At 39.2% G+C, this 23,027-nt stretch overlaps 1 protein-coding gene across 1 annotated transcript in view; it reads right to left on the reverse strand.

Annotated features, from left to right (window-relative positions):
- Pms1 (PMS1 homolog 1, mismatch repair system component) overlaps positions 1-23,027 on the reverse strand; it is a 97,301-nt gene that overhangs the window by 45,805 nt on the left and 28,469 nt on the right. Inside the window, exon 5 of the mRNA XM_004628622.3 lies at positions 10,488-10,651. Within this exon, the coding sequence (XP_004628679.1) occupies positions 10,488-10,651 (164 nt within the window). The remainder of the gene's footprint in view (positions 1-10,487; positions 10,652-23,027) is intronic.

Raw genomic sequence — 23,027 nt, forward strand, 5'->3', positions numbered from 1 at the left:
CTTCTTCTCGTATGGCTGCTTGTCACCTGCTGCAGTATTATTCCACATTTCTCCAAGTTTCTTTGCAACATCACCAGTGGAGAGGCCAGGATGTTCTCCTTTCATTTTTGGGCGATACTCAGAACAGAAAAAGAAGAAGGCTGAAGGAGGTCTCTTGGGTGCATTGGGATCCTTGAACTTCTTTTTTGTTTCTCCTTTAGGAGGAATATAAGTTTTCATTTCTCTTTCGTAACGATCCTTGTCCGCTTTTGCCGTATCTTCAAATTTTCCTTTTTCTTTAGCAGACATGGTCTTCCACCTCTCTGAGCACTTCTTAGAAAACTCTGAGAAGTTAATGGAAGCATCTGGGTGCTTCTTCTTGTGCTCCTCTCGGCAAGTTTGCACAAAGAATGCATATGATGACATCTTGCCTCTCAGCTTCTTGTTTTTTTCTTTTTTGTTTTGTTTTGTGGTATCAAGGATCGAACTCAGGACCTTGCGCTTGCCAGGCAAGCACTTATTCCACTGAGCTATCTCACCAGCCACACCTCTTGGCTTCTTATGATCTCCTTTGCCCATGTTTACTTGTTTTCCTCAGCGAGGTACAGAGTCGCCCAGTGCCCGTCCGGCTCTCACTTGCCCCGGCGCTGTCTCTATGGAGCTCAATGTACTGCAATGGCTGTCTTCGGTACAATTTAATACAATTCTCAACTTCAAATCACCTGTGTTCATTTTTATTCTACTTAAATATTTATTTTATATTCTTTTTCTGGAATAAGAAAAAGAACTATTTTAAAGTTTCCTGAAAGAAAACTGTAACTTTCAATATAAGATATTAATAATAGTTTAGCTAAAGGAGAAGGGAAATAAAGGAGTTAGCTAAGCAAATGGGAAAGAAGATTTTTCAGTCTACATTTTCCTACTTTTTGATTTGAACCATGTAAAAGTAGGAATTAAATATCAAATAAAAGCCAGATATACTAATTCCAGCTGCTTGGGAGGCGGAGGTAAGATGATGGCAAGCTGAAGCCACGCTTGGACAATTTAGCAACAAAAAAATTAAAAGGGTTGAGTATGTAGCTCAGAGATAGAGTACTTGCCTAGCCATCACAAAGCCCCGGATTCAATACCCAGAACCCTCCCCAACACACAGAAAAAAAAAAATTAAAATATAAAAAAAAGTTAATTTTTGCATAACTTTCAAATGGTGGTTACAGAAACTAATTTCTTTGTAGTTTTAAAAAACAAGAAAGATTATTTGCAGAAGATCATCAGATCTGGTCTTGTCTACATCAGAAATGATTTTCTTATTTAAGCCCCTTTCCCATGCCTATGCAACTGTCTGCACTACCAAACCAGCTTCCACAGCCTTACATGCAACTCAACTTAATTTGATCCACCCTCCAGTGCCAGGAGACCTATTCTGTTAGTCTCCTACCAAACTCCTCAGTGGCTGCTTTCTAGATAGTTTTCAGTACAGTAGTCCACATTCTCACGTAAGGTACACCCAGCTTTCAGAACTGAAATCCATGCAAGTTTTCTTCCTTTTTCTCTCCTCTTGCACCAGCTTTCTCTAACCTCTGATAACCTCATGTTGTACATGCTGCTCACCCTACTCTGAACGCCTCTGCCCATTTCATCTTTCTCAAGATCCATTTATAAAATAATTTCCTTTAACAATCCTTTGAAAAATCTAACTAGATTTTAATGTTATTCATAGCATCAAGCATGGAGCAGGCACTAAGCTAAGAGTGCTTTACAATTTCAGTTTATGAATTACATACTACTGTGTATTTCATTTTAAGGATGAAGATATGTAAGCCTAGATAGATATATAATACCAATTAATAGTAATCAATAAGGCCAGAATTTAAGAGTTTGTGTTTGTCAAACTGTGGAGCCAATTTTCGTAATAGTTAAAAAGTTCTTCCTGAAGTTGAAAGGAAGACTGTAGGTGGCCCCCGAAAGTCCTATAGCTAATATGATTTTTTTCTTCAAGATTAAAAATTAGATATAAAGAAATGAAGCATTTTCTAACTATAGCAGGTAAAGAAGATAATGTATAGTTTTTCAGATCTTAAAAACTTGTATTATATAATCATTTAGAAATTATAAACAAAATCTAATGTAGTTATATCAGGACATATATGAAATATTTAATCACCCAACTCACAATAAATTTGCTTCTTAATTACATTTAACTAAGAGAAAACAAATTTTTTCATATTGGTTAACTCAAGTTTTAAAAATAGAGCACTGATTTTTAAGAAGATTCTCAAAATTACTCAATGATAAGGAAAGTGAACAGTAAGTTCTACATAAACTGCATATGGAGTAGGAAGATGGTACGAGTTTGTAACCTATGGAAGTGAAGTTTGTAACCATCTTTTTTCTCTCCTGGTGTACAAACATGCAATTTAGCAGTTTCTTAGCTCAACTGTGATGCTAAAATTTGTAACATCATTTCTAATGTTAAAAAAAGGCAAAGAGATGGTTGATCTTGACATTCTAGTAATAATATTCAGCAGCTGCTCAACAGGGTAATTTCCATTTTATACTTCTAAGTTAAAATATGTAAATGTTTTAGAAAATTAACCTGCAGTTACTTTATAACAATATTTGACTTCAACCTTTACCTTTTATTCTCATTAAGCAGAATAGCTTATAGTATTTTTTTTAAGATTTATTTGGTACAGGGTCTCAGTATGAGACTTGGACTCATAGTGATCCTCTTGTCTCAGCTTCCTCAGCCCTGGGATTACAGGCATGCACCATCATGCCTGGTTTCTTTGCCCTTCCTTAGGCCCTTGCCATTTTTACTCAAAGTGCTTTGATGTTTCAGGTGTGCTATAGAAAATCTAGGAAAGGTGTGTTGCTGCAACTGGGCTGTGTTGAAGGTCGCATCGCCTTGCTGCATCCCAGCCAAGTCTGGCGAGGCATGTGCGTACAGATTCCAGGACAGGACTGTGCCTCCAAGGCCTCCTCCTTGGGCAGAAATAATCCTTCAGTGCCAATCTGGAAAGTTTGGGTGGATTTTGTTTTTGTTCCCTTTTAAATTGATACAGGTAGATTCCACACACACCCACCTCCATGTAATTTAAAGTGTAATGAGGGCTTCTCAATTTTGATTCTGTTTGGTTGGTTGGTTGTTGTAGAGGATTTTGATACTGTTGGTTTTGTTAAGTTTTTTTTTTTTTTTTTTGCTATTTGTAAACTCACAATAACAATTTATATTTAATGCTTCATGTTTTTGTATTAATTGCTTTTACTTTTCATATAAATTCTATGAAATTACTGTATACAGAAAAGATAAAAGACACAAATATCAATTTTGGGGTGGAGGGCTGACTCAGCCTGCCCTGAGGGCATATGGTGCCAGGAATTGAATCACAGTCCCCTGTGGCTTCCTAAGCCTGCCTAAGCTATCTCACTGGCCCCTCAAATTTTGGAGTGTGGTTGGCTTCTGATTTTGGAAGTATCCAAAGTCTTCCATTACACCTTAGAGAACTGAAACAGGCTTCAGGTGTTCCCACTGCATTTCCTGTGCTGTATTCCCAGGGTGACACTTTTGCATCACTGGCATTTGGAGACCCCTGTGGCTGGCTCCATCTACCTGATCTGTATTCCCTTTGTACTCATTCCATGAGTGCACAGCCTGGAGTGGTATTTAAATGAATTCAACAGGGTCAAAGTCACAATACGTAAATATATAAAGCACTAATTTAAAACACTCTGGCTCTCTTAACTCTGCCTCATAATATTTATTCTTAAATTCTTTTGGGTAAATTCATCCTTTCAGATTCCCTAGTAATCTCTTAGAATTTTACAGTTTATTTTTCATTTGTATTTGTATATACTGTTGCTTTTTCCCAGAAGCTAAGTTACTGATAGTCTTCATTACAAAAAAACTCAAGAAATGCATGAAGGCTTTTTGGATTGAGTGTAGTGGGGTAGCACCCTTGCTAGGGAGAGTCTCTGAAAGCTATCTGTTTACTATATTTTGGTTTTGCTGACTTAATTAAATGACACATAATCTTTTAGTGTTCATCTAACCAAATACATTTGTCTTTTTATCTATCTTACCACAGGTTTTGTGCTTCAGCACTGTTTTTCCTCTAAGCAGTATATCGATTAGGAAATCCTACACAAATTTATCCTTTAAATACAGGCAATGAAAAGTCATCAGCTGATCTCTACAGATCTTTTTAGCTCTAAAACTATTTGACTTTTACAGGTATTTTCATATATTTTTCACACTTTCATTCCTCTTATGAAATTGGAATCTCATATTTTTAATACTTGCCAGCTCTGAATGATTGATCAAATCATAAAACAGGAGTAGTTACTTCTTGATCTATTATTATTATTATTATTATTATTATTATTATTATTATTTTGGAGAGAGGGATTCATAGATCTTTTTATATCTGAAATGACCACTGAATTTTTTTTTTTTTTTTTTTTGTCTTGCCTCAACTATATTAACAAATAAGGGTTTTTTTGTTTTGTTTGTGGTTGTTTTGGTTTGGTTTCTCCTTCAGTAATAGGGATTGAATACAGGTTCTTAACACTGAGCTGCATCTCTAGCCCTATTTTATTTTATTTGAGATAGAATCTCACTGAATAGCCCAGGCTAGACTGAAACTTGTAATTCTGCTGCTTCAGCATCTAAGTTCTGGAATTAAGGGCATGAACCTTTATACTAGACACAAATAGTATTTTTTAATCCTGGGCTACTCCCAGCAGTTTGAGTAGCTTGATCTTAATCTTAAGAAGGACCACATGGAGGATATGGTTAGCTGGGCTTTCTCCATAAAGAACTCACTCTTAGAAAAACAAATCATAGGGCAGAAAGGATCATCTGCATTTAGAGAACAGTAGGCATTAAGATGTATTGATGGCCTGATACCCATAGGAATCAAGGGGGGGCGGGGAAAGAGTAAGTGTCCACTTTCTCTGTGCAAAGAGCTACAGTGGCATCAACCTTGGGGGTAAGTCCCTATAAAAGCTGCCTTGCGGAAGAAGTAGTTGAGGTAGCGTCATTAACCATAAGTTGTGGAAGGCTAAGAGCAACTCCAGAGTTGAGAAGTCTCACAAAGGACAAAAATATAGGACTGGGGAGATAGCTCAGCAGTCTAAGCACTTACCTAGCAAGCACAAGGACCTGGGTTCGATCCCCAGTACCGCATGCCATGGTGGCCCCTGAAACTAGGCATGACGATGCATGCCTGTAATCCCAGGGCTGAGGAAGCTGAGACAAGAGGATCACTATGAGTCCAAGTCTCATACTGAGACCCTGTACCAAATAAATCTTAAAAAAAATACAATAAGCTATTCTGCTTAATGAGAATAAAAGGTAAAGGTTGAAGTCAAATATTGTTATAAAGTAACTGCAGGTTGATTTGCAAGTAACCTGTTCTGTGAAATTAGAGTTGGGAAGAATTAGCAGTTGCCTCCAGGTTCCAAGATGAAAATGTCAGAAAGGCTAACCTGAAGGGTTTTCTGTCAGTCGTATTGAGAGGTACAGATAATAGGGAGGCAGAGATTTCCCTTGTCCTTTGTAGGTACTGATAAGCATATTCACAAACCTGAGGGCTTTTTGAATAGGTAAGCTGTGAACTTTGAAATACTATTGACTTTAATATTTTCTCTTTAATATTTTCCTTATAATTTGTATCAGTTATCTACTGTTATCTAACCCCGATCTTTAGCTCCCCTCTTAGAGACTTAGAAAGCTGTAATAGGAGATGGAACCACCCCATTTGCTAACAAACCCACAAAGACAAATTTCTGGGTTTTCATTTCTGCATGAGGCCTGCCTCTTTACAGATTGACTGAAATCAGAGATCCTCAACACCACAAAATTTTGTCCTCATTCTTCCAAACCTCAAAACATATACCCACCAATACCAACAGGCCCCAAATCCTTCAGAACATAGAGATGGGAATAGAAAGGAATGCACTCTTTAAATCATATTGCTCTCTTGCGTAACAGTTAAAATCTCGCTATACTAATGATATCCAATTAGCTTTTGCAATACCAGTGGGTCTTTAACCATTAAAACAAAAATCAGAGGGCTGGGGAGATGGCTCAGTAAAATAAGTGCTTCCTTGGCAAGCACAAGGGCCTGAGTTCAATCCCCAGTTTCGCAAAAAGAAAAGAGAAAGAAAAGAAAAATTCTGGGCTGGGGACATAACTCAGCGGTCAGTGCATACTTTACATTTCAAGACCCTGGCTTCAGTCCCCAGTACTGCAAAACAAAACAAAATTTCAAAACTTTGTCGTTTGTTTGAGACAGGGTCACACTAAGTGGCCCAGGTGGACTTCAATGTGTGATCCCCCTGCCTCAGCTTCCTGCGTGCTGGGGTACAGGTGTGTGCCACCTGCCCAACCAAAAATTTGGAACAATTTTTATAACTACAAAATATTTTAAGAAAGTATTCATAAAATCACACTTACAAAACACAGGAGTAGCCCTTATTTGAACTTACAAAATTAAGAGTATGCATTCAACTAGCAGTCTATGAAATTACTTACGTACATATGAAATAGCTAAAATACTAAATGAGTTTATCACCTTGAGAGTAAATTTTAATTTTGGGAAATAACTACTTTATAAACGAAAATAGACACAGCAGGACCTCACCAGGATTCACTCATTACAACCTGAAAACTGTAGTGCTCTTCTAAGAATTGGCTGTAGCAATTCTCCAAACGATACCTACTTTAAATAAACTCACTGAATCCACTTATAAATTATTTTCCTTTTGCTGTCTCATTATTCAATATGCTTTCAAGGAACATGGTGATGAAAGAAGAAAATACCTCTTTCTAACATAACCATACTGGCAAGAACATCAACATTATCAGTATTCAAAGAATGTCTTGGCAGGTTAAACCTTCATAAAAAAAAGGAACACTGTCTAATCCAAGTCATCAAAATAGCAATAGTACTTCTCATATTATGTGCAATATGATTGTTTCTAACGCAGAAAAAATAAAACCCCTGATAGTGTTAAAATTTTAAACACAAAGATTCTTCACAAAAGCACATAAAAAATGATGAAAGTAAGGTATTAAAAGAAACAGGCTAACAGCTGAATACAACTCAGTAACCAAGGAGCTTTATGATAACATGTCAGTGTTGTATTGGAAGGTTTAACAGTGTATTTTAACATTTTTAGACACAATAGGACTATTAAGAAATGTAAAAAAAATAATAATCTATACTAATAGAGAAAAGCTTACAGACAGAGTGCTTGTCCAACTTCAGGACATGATCTCCTTATGTAATAATTAATATTTAATATTATCACTTTTCATAATTTAAAATTACTTAACTATTATCATAAATTACTATCACAGTAAAATTATCAGTATACTCTCTAAGATTTAAATCTGAAATTCATAAGGCCATAAAGGGACTTGGATTTGCTCAATGTGAGTTCAGGTACACTGTCCTCTGAAAATAAAATATATTACAAAAGACTTCTTTCTGTTCTCAAAAGAAAACATCTACGTTGACAGTCTTAACATTGGTTGAGAAAAGGATACAAATGTTCAAAAAGACATATATTTGACTTTGAGTGAATAAGATGCCCTCGTAGTGGACATGAGGGTGATGTGGCTGTGACATGTGACTCCCCATTGATCTCCAGCATCAAGTAAGCTGATCTGGCTGGCTGGTGGGTGTCCCTTCTTCACCATGGCTCCAAGTTTACCCCTCCCAAAGCTGCATGCAAAGGGGATACACCCCCCCCCTGGCAGATTTCCTCATATTCTCTCAAATACTTTTGATATGTTCATTTTCATTATGTGATGCAATAACTGTTTGTGTATTACATTTTCCCTTATTAAAATTTTTTTAGTTGTGTTCAGTTTTCTTTCACAAATACATGATGGCTGTTTCTCCTCATATTTTTCCATTTTCATGTTTCCCTTCCTGATCATTCTCTCCTGACCATAGTGCTGACTTGAGAACAATGAAACTCCAGAGGTTACAGGGTCATTTATATTAGCAGGGTGAACCTCCACCCATCAACATCCTGTGGAATCACAGTAATGTAGAGTTGGAAGGGGACCCTGAGGTACCACTTGGTTGAACTCTTTGCGAAATGGAACAGGTGGTTAGTTGTTCCTAACATTTTCTCTTTAAGAGGACCCAAGATTTTTATTGTAAACACTTCATGGAAGATAGAATCTTCTTTCTTTCTTTCTTTCTTTCTTTCTTTCTTTTTTTTTTTTAAGACAGTCTCACTTTATGTGCAGGCTGGCCCAGTTTACTACATAGGCCAGGCTGGCCTTTCACTTGCTGATCCTCCTGCCTTAATCTGCTAAATGGTGGGATTATTGGTATGCACCACCATGCCTGGCTAGAAGAATCTTAATAAGTAAAAAGACATGGAGTAGAAAGAAAAATGGATCAAAATAGGATCTGACTGAAGTACTACTGCTTACTGAAAACCATGATTTTTTTTAAATAAAAGAAAAAAAATAAAAATGATAAGAGCTTCAAAACAAGATAGGAAACTGCCAACGGTTTTTCAAGCAGTTGCTCAAATTACCAAACAGAGGCATGCAAAATTGATCAAAGAAGCATTAACTGTTCCTTTCAATAAACTAATAAAAATTAGTAGTACAATTACCTTAGCTATCTTGTATATATTTTCTTTTCTGTAATGATCCTTGTCAGTTTTGGTAGCAGGTAGCTATTATCACTAGTATCAAGGCCCCTCCAGGAAAAAAGTCTGTACTTCAGGCTATCTTCTGTGTGCACGAAATTCTTGGTTTGTTTCTGTCCCAAGATCCTACCTTCCCAATTAACTGACAATGGGACGCTGGTTTCTGTTTGAATCAGTTCCCTATCTTTTAAAAAGGTGTAGGGTTGTGGTGACGTTATTACATCAGACTTTCCCAATATTGTTATACAAGGGAGAACAACTGACTACAACAGATATGACATCCTAGCTACAGTAGTACAATTAGCAATAATGATAAAAAGCACAATTTAGAAACCAACAAACTGGCAACTATTGATTTTATAATTTAGACCATAGGAGCAAAGTTTGTAGTTATATGAGGGAACTGTGCACTGCCCTGAGCTTCCAATTCCTCATATAAATAGAGATAATAGTGTTTATCACAAAGTTGTAACTCCCAAAGTTATTCCAAGTATTCTGAAATCTGAAAAAAAAAAAAAAGGATATAAATCTAATGAAATATTAAAATAGAAAGGAAAAGTGTAAAGAACCTGTACAGCTCCTGGCTCCAAGACCACTCCACTTCATTTCTTTCATTTTTCAGAGAGGGGCTATTAAAGGAATTCATCATGTTGTTTGTTGAAATCTTGGGGATACGAAAGGTCTAAATGGTTTCTGATACTCTGTTTTGGCCCACACTCTATATGGATACCTTGAAATACATAATGGAGGGGGAACAGGACCACACAGTGGCTTGGAATCCTGCTGAGGAGTAGAAGATTAACATTTAACAAGGAGCCGTACAAAACCAGGATTGTTACTAGGTACATTAATTACTCTTCTATAGTAATAACCAAGTAAGGTAGATCTTAGGTCAGTTTTGCAGTTGTCCAGTGAATTGAACTCAAAGAACTTTACTTCATGTTACACAACTAGTGTTGAGATGGCATTTGAAGCTTCGCTTGCTATGGACAGTACAGTTGCATTTATAAAAAGAAGCACTCAAACACTTCTTGTATTAAAATATCTTTGCAAGAATCACTGATCTTAAGATATTAATACAGGTACAATTAGATTTCATATAGGTTCTAGATGATTAATTAAAGATGTCCTGGGCTGGTCAGATAGCTCAGCGGACTAAAGCGCCTGCTTAGGCAGAGAGCAGTCCCACTCTGGGGCAAGTTGAGACAGAATTTGAGACTGGGTATGGTTGTGCACACCTGTAATCCTAGCACCTGGGAGGCTGAAAACAGGAGAATCACTACAAATCCAATCTACATAGTGAGACCCTGTAGACCTGGTACCAAATACATAAAAAATAAAAAAAAAAAGAAAGGTTGTGCTTCATTTAATGAAGATGAAAGTGAATCAACATGGATTATATATTTAAAAAAAAAAACACACACACACACACAGCTTGTCCTCGGGCTGCTATAACAAAATATTGTAAACTGGGTATCTTGTAAACAACATAAATTTATTTCTTATATTTCTGGAAGCTAGAAAAATCCAAGACCAAGGTTCCAACAGGCTTGGTAAGAATTCTCTGGTACACAAACTGTACTCATGGGTTCTCAGATGGCATAAAAGAGAAGACAGCTCTAAGAGCACCGATGCCATACATTAGATCTCATGATCTAATCACCCTGAAAGGCTCTAGCTCCTACTACCCTGCTTTTCCACAAATAAAAGGGTGGGGTGGGGGAGTGGTGTGTCAGTTATTAGCATATATTTAACTGATATGGATGAAATACATTATCCCATTATATCATACACCAAAATAAATCTCATCAAATATAATAGCTTACCTTATTATGTACAAAAATAATCCTTAAGTCAGGCTTAATGATACCATAGCTTATGAGCAGATCATGGATCTTTTTTAGTTCATCTTTACATTTTTTAGCAGTTGAGTAAAACTGCTTTCTTACAGGCAGATTCTTAAATAATCTTAAAGCAGTTACAGTTGTACCTGTTGGCAGATAAAAAGGTACTTAGATTTGGAAGAAATTTTACACATCTTCAAATTCATATTCAAATCTATACAGTCAGTAAAGAACCTAAAAGCACACCCTCCAAGTGTGATAACCCAAGGAAGGTTCATCTTTGCGAACCACTCAGATCCCTGGCTAGATTCTATCTGTACCTGCTAAGTATACAGTCTAAATAGGGATAATTTTATTTGTACCAGGGTAGAGAAACATGGGCTCATCAGAATGCAGTATCTTTTTTCTTTTCTTTCTAGTACTGAGGCTTTAACCCAGGGCTTCACTCAGGCCAGGCAACCTCTACCATTGAGTTATATCCTCAGATCTTTTCTTTATTTTATTTTGAAACAGGATCTTGCTAAATTGTCTAGGTTGACCTTGAACTTGTGATCTTCCTCTCTCACTATCTGAAGTAGCTTGGATTCCAGGCATGAGCCATGTAAGAATTCAGGTTAAGAAACCTGAGATTAAAAGATGCAGAAACAACTCTAGACATACTTAGCCATCTTATCTTTTATTTATTCATTTTTTTTTTTTTTTTTTTAAATTTAGTACAGGGTCTAGAGGGTCTCACTACACAGACTGGACTTGTAGCGATTCTCCTGTTTTTAGCCTCCCAAGAGCTGAGATTATAGGTGCATGCTACCACGCCCAGGTTTACTTGCTGTCTCAGCACACCCCAGGGGTGGGGCTGGCACAGCAAGGGGGGGTGATTGAACTCCAGCCTCTGCGCTCTGCCTAAGCAGGCGCTTTAATCTGCTGAGCTATCTGGCCGGCCCTGCCATCTTTGACAAAGGTGCCAAACACATCACTAGAAGAAAGATAGCGGCTTTAATAAATAGTGCTGGAAAAACTGTATTTGCACATGCACTAGCTAAATCTGAAATGGATCAAAGATCTAAATATTAAAACAAACACTAAATCTTCTGGAAGACAGACTAGGTAGAACTTGTGAAGACAATGGTGTAGGCAAAGACTTTATGAACAAAACCCTGATCACACAAAAACAATTGGGATCTCATCTTATGGAAAAGCTTTTGCACACCAAGAGAAACTACCAACAGACAACTTACTGTGTGGGGAAAAAAATTTAGCCAATTCTCCTTCAGACAAAGGACTTTGTCTAGAATATATAAAGAACCCCTAAATTCAAAGATCCAATCCAAATTCAAATAATCCAAAAATGTGCAGCCAAAAATGGGCATCTGAGATGAATACATACTACTCAGATGAGAACACAAATAAATACATGAAAAAATGTTCAGCATTACCGGTCACTGGAGAGATGTAAGTTAAAACAACGAGATTGCATCTTATCCCACAAAGAATGGCTATTATAAAGAATAACAATCAATAACAAATTCTGGCAGTTCTGTGGGGGAAACGGAGTACAGACTGGTGTAGCCACTGTGGAAATGAGTATGGCAATTCCTCAAAAAACTAGGACTAGAGGTCCCATTTGACCCAGCTATTGCCCTTCTGGGAATCCTCCCAAAAGAATTAAAGGCATTGGCTGGAGAGATGGCTCAGTGGATTATGCGCTTCCCTGGCAAGCGCAAAGACCTGAGTTCAATCCCTGGCTCCGCCAAAAAAAAAGAATTAACGGCATCATACCACAGCAGTATATGCACACCTATGTTTATAGTGGCACAATTTGTAATAGCCAAACCTTAGAAACAGCCCAAATGCCCAACAATTGGTGATGGAATAAAGGATTTTTTATACAACAGAGTATCACTCCTCCATAAGGACGGAGAAACTTCATACATTCCTAGACAAATGGATACACCTTAAGACCACACTCTTAAGTGAAAAAAACTGGACACGTGTAAATACTGCATTGTTCTCTGGTGTGATAAACTGAAAATATAAATAAGGACCAAAATGCATGTTAGGTATTATGAAATAGGAAGAAAATATTCAAATGGGGAGAAGAACAAAAGAGGGGGAAAGGAAAGACAAGTTAAAAAAGGAGAAAAAAAGGAAAAAATGAAACAAAGCTTTTGTAAATGGGGAAGGGAGGAGGAGGGAAGAGAATAAAAAGAATCAAGTTATATCAGGGACAGGTACAAATTCTCTATAATGGATGTGACCATTTTGTATATCTAAAATGTGCCAATAAAATGTGATTTAAGAGCTGCGGAGATAACTCAGCGATCTAAGTACCTGCCTGGGCAAGCACACGGACCAGGGTTTGATACCCCATACCACATGCCCTGCCAGCCCCACCCCAGGCACTCCAAGCTGGCCACCAAGACCAGGTATGGTGGGCATGCCTGTAATACCAGAGCAGGGGAGGCTAAAACAAGAGTACCACTACAAGTCCAAGCTGCATAGTGAGACCCTGTACCAAATACATAAAAGTTAAAAATTAAAGTTTAAAAATGTGATTAATGAAAAAGAAACCTGCTGATATTTACCACCTGGAGATACTTATTTACAAGAATATACAATATATGGGATAACCTTAATTATATCACTAAAATTTCTTAACTGAACTAGTATCTAGGAACTTGATTTTGTTTACCCAACTTCAACAACAAACATTCAAATCACAAGGCTGTCAAACTAAAAAGCTGAATAAAAATTATACTGGTTAACAATTAGGTTAAAAAGTAGCTTTTATTTTAAAAAGTTACGTGAAGTGAAGACTAAATGGTTGAATGGCCATATGTGACAGGCATGTTTCTTATCCTTCTTGGCTTTTTGAGACAAAGTCTGGCCGTACAGCTCAGGCAGGCCTTCAACTTGCAGCAATCCTTTTGCTGTAGCACTCTGAGTGTTGAGATTGCAGGCATATGCCATTTTGCCCTCTTCTTTGTTTTTTAAAAGTAAATCAAATCTCACCAGCAAATCTCACACTTGTTAAATAAGTCTCCTTATGTGATGCTAACATACCTACACAGCCAAAGCTTAAAACCATGCACTGAAGAGGAAAGGGGGGTGGGAGAGACAGATAATTTAGGTCCCTGGCTTCCCATCTTGCCACGTAAGACCACGCCCTCCTTTATGTGAATCCACTAAATTGATGTCCTCCACCATGAGATCCCTGCCAGAGTCCCGATCCTCCTAAACTAAATCAACCCTTTTAAAGTTTCCTGGCTTCACATTTTGTTTCTGTAGAAACAGAAAACAGAATATAGTTGATACCAAGGAGAGGAATCATGTCTAAAACTGTGAAAGCAACTGGGTAATAGGCAAAGCCTGAAAGAGTTTAGAGGAAAAATAAAGAAATGCTGTACGGCATTCTGGATATGACTCAAAAGATGAGTAGACTAGCCTTAGACAAAAAAGTAGATTCTGTGGGAAATCAGAAAAACCACCCATGTAATACCACTGTAAAAAAGGGAATACAAACCTGTTCACTTTATGAGGTCAGCTTCAAGAATGATAGACTAATGGCTAGTGATGTAGAGCGTTTTTCATATATTTATTCACTTCTTTAATTTCATCCTCTGAGAAATGTGTGTTTATCTCGGATGCCCACTTCTGGATTGGGTCTTTACATTTAGGGGCCCTAATGTTTTTTAGTTCTTTATAAATTCTAGAGAGCAGACCTCTGCCTGAGTGCTTATTAGATACATTTTTTCAAAATTTGTGGGTTGTTTTTTCACTTTGTTGGCAATTTCTTTTGACATGCAAAAACTTCTCAATAAGAGACGGTCCCATTTGTTAATTCTTTCAAGTACTACCTGTGCGATTTGATTTTTGTTCATAAACTCTTTGCCTACCCCTATGTCTTCAAGAGTTCCTTCTACTTTCTCTTCCAGAAGATTGTGTTTCTGTTTTAATGTTTAAATCTTTAATCCATTTTGAACTAAGCTTAGTGCATGGTGATAGACCTGGGTCAAGTTTGAGTTTTCAGCATGTAGAGAGACAGTTTTTCCAGCACCATTTGTTAAAGAGGCTATCTTTCTTCCAGTAAGCATGTTTGGCCCCTCTGTAGAAGATCAGGTGGCTGAGTGCATTCACTGAGGCCTCTGTATCTTCTAATCTATTTCATTGATCCTCAGGTCTATTTCGTTGCCAGTACCATGCTGATTTTACCACAGTAGCTTTGTAGTATAATTTCAAGTCAGGAATTGTAATGCCTCCTGCCAGACTTGTTGGCCAGGATTTGAAATGCAAATTAAAACAACAGAGATACCATCTCACCCCAGAAAGAATGGTTAGCATAAAGAAATCAACCAACAACAAATGTTGGAGAGGCTGTGGGGAAAGGGGAACCCTTCTCCACTGCTGGTGGGAATGTAGACTCGTGCAACCATTATGGAAATCACTGTGGAGACTCCTTTAAAAACTAGGACTGGAAATCCCATTCAAGCCAGCTATCCCCCTACTGGGAATTTTCCCAGGGAATCTGAAAACATCATATCATAGTGATATATGCGTACCTATGTTTATAGCAGCACAATTTGTGATGGCCAAATCTTGAAAACAACCAAGATGCCTGTCACATGAGGAATGGTTGAAAAAGATGTGGTATTTTTATACAATGGAGTAAATATTTTTATATTTACTCAGCTATAAAAAATGATAAGCTTGAAGCATTTATATTTAAGTAGATGCCAAATGAAGATCTACACATAAGTGAAATAAAAGCCAGACCCACATGTATAAATATGGTATAGTCTCCCTAGTATAAGAACTCAAAAGAAGAAATACAAATAGGAATAACACAATTAAAAGGAAAGTGAGAACTTGAGGATTGGACAATGAGGAGAGGGCAAGGAGAAAAGCAGGGAAACATGACAAGGGCAAAGACATACATTGATACGCACAAGATGGGCAAGGCAATGATCCTGAGAAACATCAGCAGGTTTTTTAAACTGGCAGTTAATTGGTAGGATTCTCACCCTGACTAATTATACATGCTGACACCCATGCACTGGGCAACTGCACTGAAGACAGCAATGTGTAATAAAAGGGTCACACTTGGAATGCCTGTCATTCTGGTCTTTTAAATATGTTCTTCTTGTCATGACATACCAACTAACACCATACTGTCAAGTAAAAGTTTTTCTTTTCTTTAAAAATGGGTAATAAATGAAAAAAAGACACACACACACACACACACACACACACACACACACAGAATGACAGACTAGTTTTCAGGCAGAAGAAGATTTCTTTCTTTCTTTCTTTTTTTTTTTTTGATACTTACGACTGAACCCAGACACACTTCACCACTGAATTCAGCCCTTTCCATTTCTGATTCTAAGACAGGATCTAAATGAACTGCCCAAGCTACTTTGAACCTATGTCTTTCTTATGTCTGGCTCCTGAATTAGTTAAGATTACAGGAATGCTCCACTATGCCTAGTTGGCAGAAGAAATTTTCAGAAGATATACAAAAAACCTTACATAGACACTTTCCTCAGTTTTCAGTGTGAAAGCAGAGCAATGGGAAACAGAGATGAATGATTTGGAAAAATTATAGCCTACCAAGGGAAAGAGATGGGAGAGAAAAATACATTTAAGAGGACAAAATCAGAGTGCAGCTGAGTAACAGCTTCATCAGTATGGGTAAAAAGGAACCAGATGCAAGACAACAGGAATGAACCAAGGGCATCTCCGAGATCTTTAGGGCTACTCCTATCACACACTCCAAGACCGAAAAGTACAAATTTTTTTTCAGTGTCAGAGTCCAGGGTGCTCAGTAAAAACAGGGCTTCTACTCTTTCGTTTGCTGCAGAAATGGGGCATAAGTGCAGACATAGTTCAGGTGGACCCAGTTACCACACATGCCAACAGAAGACCTTGGAGGCATCTATATGGTGCTGATTTTTGTAGGTGGATAGAATACAAGACCTAAGGGGTCCTGATAGTTATGACCAAATTACTACTTTCTACTTAACCATTTCTTCCTTTCTGAAATAGGAACATTTATCCTATCTCTGTCCCACCACTGTACCTTAGAGGAATCGAACTTAGCTTTTATTTTGCAGACTATCCAAGAAGATGGCTGTTTTTAAACACAGCAATGGCTAAACTCCTTGATATCAAATATATCAGTCTGTTTTCCATTGCTATGAAACTGAAATCTTATCTGGGATAAGATTCTGGAGTTCTGAGTGAAGCTGGAAGACTTAAGATTTGGGGGAGGAAGGCACAGAGATAGCTCAGCGGACTAAGTACCTGCTTAGGCAAGCACAGAGACCAAGGGTCTATCCTTGGCACCACATGCCATGCCAGTCCCACCCCTGGACTGAGCTGGCTGTAGAGATGGGGTGTGGTGGTGCATGCCTGCAATCCCAGTGCTAGAGACGCTGAAAACAGGAGGATCACTATGAGTCTTAACTGCGTAGTGAGACTCTGTACCCAATACATAAAATTAAAAAAAAAAAAAAAAAATGATTCGGAGCTGCAAGAGATAAAAAGATTGTATTTTGCATTGTGGGACAGGACCCAGGGGACTAAGATGGAGGAATGCTGTTTGCATATGGCTTGTCCTCCAAATATGTACTGGAAGTCTGGTCCTCGATGTAGTGTTCAGAGGTAGGGCCCTGTGGCCTAGTCATGTGGCTGCTCTCCTGAGGCTACAGCTGTTCTTCCAAGAGCAACTTGTCATAAAGTATAAGCTTGTGCCCTCCCCAGTATCTGTAGTTGCCCCCTGCCTGCCATGCGCTCTCCTTCCTACACCTGTTCCTGCTTGTGATGACCTTTAACTCCCACTTTTTACAAGTGAGAATCATCATTTAGTGTAGCGTTCTTCAAACTTGGCACTATAATAGTAACACTGGATCAGATAAATGTGTTGTTGGGAACTGTCTTGTATATTATCGAACATTCAGCAGCATTTCTGGCCTCTTCCCTACTCAGTACTAGTAACATCTACCCTGTCATAATAATACAAATATCCCAATATTGCTAATTGCTTCAGGAGAAGCTGTCAATGGTTGAGAACTGCTCATTTATTGTACAGCAACTATCACCTTTTTAGAAGATAAAAAAAAATAAAGTAGGATAGAAAATGGAGTATCACATTTCACTGCTGCATGAAATTGTTGTGATTTGATTTATGTGAACTGGGTTGCTATGTACTATGTACTTTTCCCTATAAAGCAGAGTTAAAAAAGCTAAAATTCACTATAATAAATTCTACTGCTTATAACAAAGGTTATGTTAAAAAGAAATGACAAGGGGCCGGGGAGATGGCTCAGTGGAATAAGAGCTTCCCTGGCAAGCGCAAGAGCTTGAGTTCAATCCCCGGTTCTGCCAAAAAAAAAAAAAAAAGAAGAAATGACAACTATAAGGAAAATGCAAGACTCATAAACCCTAGTACAAAATCAGGAGTTCCAAAAGGAGAAAATAAATAAACAAGACACATTTTCTATAATCAAAGGTTTTACTGTTCACTTCAAAACCTTACTCAGTTTTAGTAATAATATTTTTAAAACAAATCATTCAAGAAAACAAAAAAATTACAACTTGCAAACAAAAACAAAAAAAGTTTCTTAAAAGACAAACTAGTATCAATTTTTTTCTCTACAACATTAGAACGTAGACAATCCATAAATTTTTGAGGGCAAATTAAAGAAATGTATACCCAGGTTTAAAAAAAAAAACAAAAACGTAAGACTAAAATGATGTCATTTTGGACTTGCAGATTTCTAAGTTTGTCACTCAAGTCTTATCTCAGTTACTTTTCACTCATTGCTGGGAAAAAATACCCGACACCCAAAATTAAGGAAGGAAAGGTTTATTTAAGCTCACAGTTTGTGGAGGTTTCAGTAATATTTGGTACCAGGAGTGGGGCTGTGGCTGTGACTATACCTGACAATGTGGATTACAAGCTTTTGGGGATGGCTTATGGGAAGAGATAGAAAAGATTTGGAGAGGTTGCCTACTAGTGAAGAGCTGGAATGCCTTCGGTTCTTCTGTATGGGAGATTCTGGTCAGAGCTCAGAAGACAAGAATGCTGACAGAAAGCCTGCCTATAAAGACCAGGCTAGGGAGTTTTCTGCTGGGAAGAAGGACTGCAATGGTTGTTGGACTCGAGATGATTTGTGTTATGGTGTGGCAGAAAGTTGTCTGCATTCTGCTCTTGTCCAGAGTCTTTGCTTGAGACTGAGGTTAAGAGTGGCAGACTGATTAATCTTGCAAAAGAAATCTCAAGGCTGTCAAATGTTTAGGGAGTGGCATAGCTATTGTTGGGCTTTTAGTCAGATATATGTTGAGAGTCAAGAACACAGAGCCCAGCAGGATGATTTAAAATATTTTTGAGTTTGGCCAGAAAGGAAGCACCAGGAAGGCTGTAGACTGCAAAGACAGAGCTGAGATCTCCAATGCTCAGGAGGAACAGGAGAATAGAAAAGATGACCTAAGGGCATTACAGGAGGTGGCAGGTTGTCATCCTTTGCAGCCCCAGAATCACAAGGGTGAGGGACTTTGCTCTGAGGAGAAAGTTGTAGAGCCCCATGTTCTAGAATGGAGGCAGTGACCACACCAGGTTCCAGCATAAAGAGTTTGTTCTGCAGAATCAGGGTCAGAGTGCTCAGTGATCCAGGCACTCAACCCCAACAGCCAAGAGAGAAGAAAGCCAGGCTACTGCTCCAGCTAGCAGCAGATCTCAGCATCATCCAAGTAGTGTTTGTTTTAGGCACAATGAGAAAAGAGGAGTTCTGAGGTTAAGAAGGCTTCCACCTAGATTTCAGAAGGCCTGGGAAGCCAGGCAATGTGCCCCTGGAGGGCATTGTGTAAAATTGTGAGAAGCTTATTCAGTGGAAATCCAGAAGTCTGAAAAAGCCAGGAACCTGCATTGTCTGAGAAAAGCTGCAAGGAGGGAACAAAGGCAGCCCCAGAGAAAAGCCATGGGAGCTACCAGCAGAAGTGCCATAGGGTTGGATCTATGTAAGGCTTTTGGAGCTCACAACTTGTTACAGATTGCTTGGGATGTTCCACATGGAACCACAGGACTTAATGTTTGCCCATCTGGATTTTGGACTTGTTTTGGTCCCAATTGTTTGTATCCTGCTGTGTGTAGCTTTTGGAATGGTAATGTTTATTTTGTGCCTTTGAATTTGGAAGTGTTTAACTTTTCATTTGTACACGGCCTCACAGTACAGAGTTTCCCTTAGATCTTGGAGACTTAGGACTTTGGACTTTTCAGCATTGCTGAAACTGTTAGGACTTTGGCAACTCTTGCAGATAGACTAAGTGCCTTTTGCATAAAGGGATGTGTATGAGTCTTTGGGGAGCCAGGGGCAGAATGCTCATGAAATATAATGTCAAAGTTGTGAAATGTTAGTAAGCATGTCTATGTACCTGGAAACAGGTTTAAGGAAATGTCTGGTTGCCAAGTTGACAAGGGGTAGATTGTACTGGTTGATACATTGTGTCAACTTGAGAAGTTTGGAAGTTTAATTAAAAGAGCACCCTCATCTAGTGCAAGAGGAGGGCATGGACACTGTGTGAGCTCTACACCCCCAGCCCCAGGGTAGCTTGTTTATTTATTTATTTATTTATTTTGGTGGCTAGCTTAGCCCACCCTCGGGGCAGGGCTGGCACAGCATGAGGTGCTGGGGATTGAACCGCAGTCCCTTCGTGCTTGCCTAACCAGGTGTTTCAGACTACTGAGTTATCTCGCCAGCCATTGTTTATAATATAAGGAGGGGAGAGAGGTTGGCTAAAAGCCACAACTGCTGCCCCTCACCCCTCATCCCCCACCTCCCAAACCCGTGTGCTCTTTGCTGTTTTCTGCTGCCATGAACTGCTGCTCTCTGCCATGTGCAACTCTGCCTGGGAGCCAGCTAAGTATAGACTGAAACCTCCACAAACTGTGAGCTAAATAAACCTTTCCTTCCTTAATTTTGGGTGCCAGGTATTTTGTCCCAGCAACAAGTGAAAAGTAACTGAGAAAAGTATATCTGATGAAAATAATGGGAGATAAACTCTAACCTATGATGATTACATTAAAATAAGAGATTTGAGGAGAAGAGAAGTAAATAAATTTGGTTTGCAAAGTATGCAAATGTAGGAAATGATAATGTGGATGAGATCTGCAATATAATCATTAAAATCAGGTTTCATGACATGAAAGATATAAAGTACAGGAACAATTGTTTGGGACTCAGTATTTTAAGTAATTATTAATAACACAGCTGACTACGAGGAAAGGTGGCAAGGGGACAGAATAAAGTTTACAGGGCTGTATGTACCAGCCTATCGCCACATCCTCTTCTATCAATCTGCTTTCTTCTGTTTTTTAACACATCAGCTCTGATTCTACCTAAGGGTCTTGGCATCTTCTTTCACCCAATCTTTGGATGGCTAACTCTTTAAGAACCTTCAGATCTTGGCCTACATATCACACCTTTAAAGATCTATCCCTAAATATTCTACGAAGAATTGTATTATCATTCATATCAAGAATGTCCCCCACAAACTTTATGCACTCATAGTCTGGGCTTTTTGAAGATGACTGAATCAGATGGGTGATATAGCCAACTTCTTTTAGCAGGTGGGGTCTGGTGGAAAGAGGGGAGCCACTGTGGAATGACATGGAACTGTCTCTCTCCCCCTACCTCCTCCCTTCTCTCTCTGCTTCTTGGATGCTTTGATGTGAACACTTTCTTCTTCCTGTGCCATGCTGGCCCTGAAGCCATCTGACAATGGACTATATCCATGAGCCAAATAAACCCCTCCTATTTTACACTGTGGATGTTCACTACTGGATCTTAGCAATAAATAGGTAGTAAGACAGATGTTGACACCAAGGGTAGGGTCACTGCTACGACTATATTTAATCGAGTGATTTAGAAGCCTCTGCAATGAGGAGTCTCGAAAGTCAACTAGAGAAGCCCTTGAATGCCATAAACAAAGCTTGATGGGAAATTCTGATTGGCGCTCAGGAGATGAGAATGCTAAGAAAAGTGTAAGTGACAAAGACCAGTTTCAGGATGGTTCAGCTGGAAAAGAGGACTCCACTGACAGTGGGACTCTAGGCCATGTATGTTATGCTATGGCAGAAAATTTGTCTATATTTTGCTCATATACTGAAACTTTTTAAGAGACCAAGATTAAGGATGGTGGACTGATCAATATGATGAAGGAAGTGTCAAGGAAGCCCCACATTCAGGATGTAGCATGAATACTGTTTATGGCTTTCAGGAAGTTATACTTTAATAAGCAGGAGCAGAGTCAAGCTGAATTATTTTAAAAATTTTGGCAGCCAAAAACAAATTGCCTATTAAACTGTGGCCTACAAAATTTTGGCCCAAAATATTTGGTTGCTAAAAAGATTACCACATCAGGACAACAGAAAAGATGCTTTGAGGGTATATCAGAATCTGCAATTGCAGGCTTAAATGTACAAAGCTGCAAAAGTGTCCTCTGGGTCCCAGCCCAGGCGCAGTGTGGGTGAGACCCTCTTCCACCCCCTTAGGGAGCCACCCACCACTCCACAGCACCTCAACCACCCCACCCGCCGAGTAAGAACTTCTGAAGTTTTCCAGGAACCCCCAGACCCAGTCATAGCCCAAGCCCAGTGAGTGTGTGGGAGAGCTTCCGGCTACCCTGCACTGGTGGGATCTACTGGTTCCAGCCCAAGAACAGCTCGGGTGAGACCCTCTTCCATCCCCTTGGGTTGGCCCCCACCACTCCACAGCACCTCCCCTACCCCACGCATCGAGTAGGAATTTCTGCCGCGTTCCGGGAACCCCCAGACCCAGTCCTAGCCCAGGCCCAGTGAGTGTGTGGGAGAGCTTCCGGCTACCCTGTGCCAGCGGGACCTACTGGTCCCAGCACAGGCACAGCGTGGGTGACACCCTCTTTCACCCTCTGGGGACACCCCGCATCACTCCCTACTAACCCCCACACGCCATCCGCAGAGTAGGAATTTCTGTCACGTTCTGGGAATCCCCAGATCCAGTCCTAGTCCAGGCCTGATAAGTGTGTGGGAGAGCTGCCTCTCCCCCCTACTCCATCTTGTCCCCTCCAGACTCAGCTCAGGCCTGGCATACAGGCCTGGGGTGAAACCCTTCACCTACAATGCCTGCAGAGAGTATAGGGGACAGAACCACTCAGCTAGTTAAGGAGCAGAACATATTGCTACAGGGGCTCAACAGGTTCACCCTCAAGGGTAGAAAGAGGAAGGAACTGAGCACAGCAGCCAGATCTAAGCCAGGCAGAGCTGGATAAATCCAAACTTTGTAGATCCACACCTGAACTTCAGTAGGTGCTAAGGCTATAACTGCAACAAAGATCTACAACAAAAGTCAGAAGACAGTGCTACACACAATGACAATGAAAAGGAGCAAAATGCAATCTCAGAACCCAAGCCCACCCATAACAAGTGCAGAGGACACTAACACAGAACAAATTGGGAATCACACAGCTAAAAGCAATGAATCAACGGCT

Source organism: Octodon degus, unplaced genomic scaffold (genome assembly GCF_000260255.1).
Source record: "Octodon degus isolate 3935 unplaced genomic scaffold, OctDeg1.0 scaffold00025, whole genome shotgun sequence".
Lineage (NCBI taxonomy): Eukaryota > Metazoa > Chordata > Mammalia > Rodentia > Octodontidae > Octodon > Octodon degus.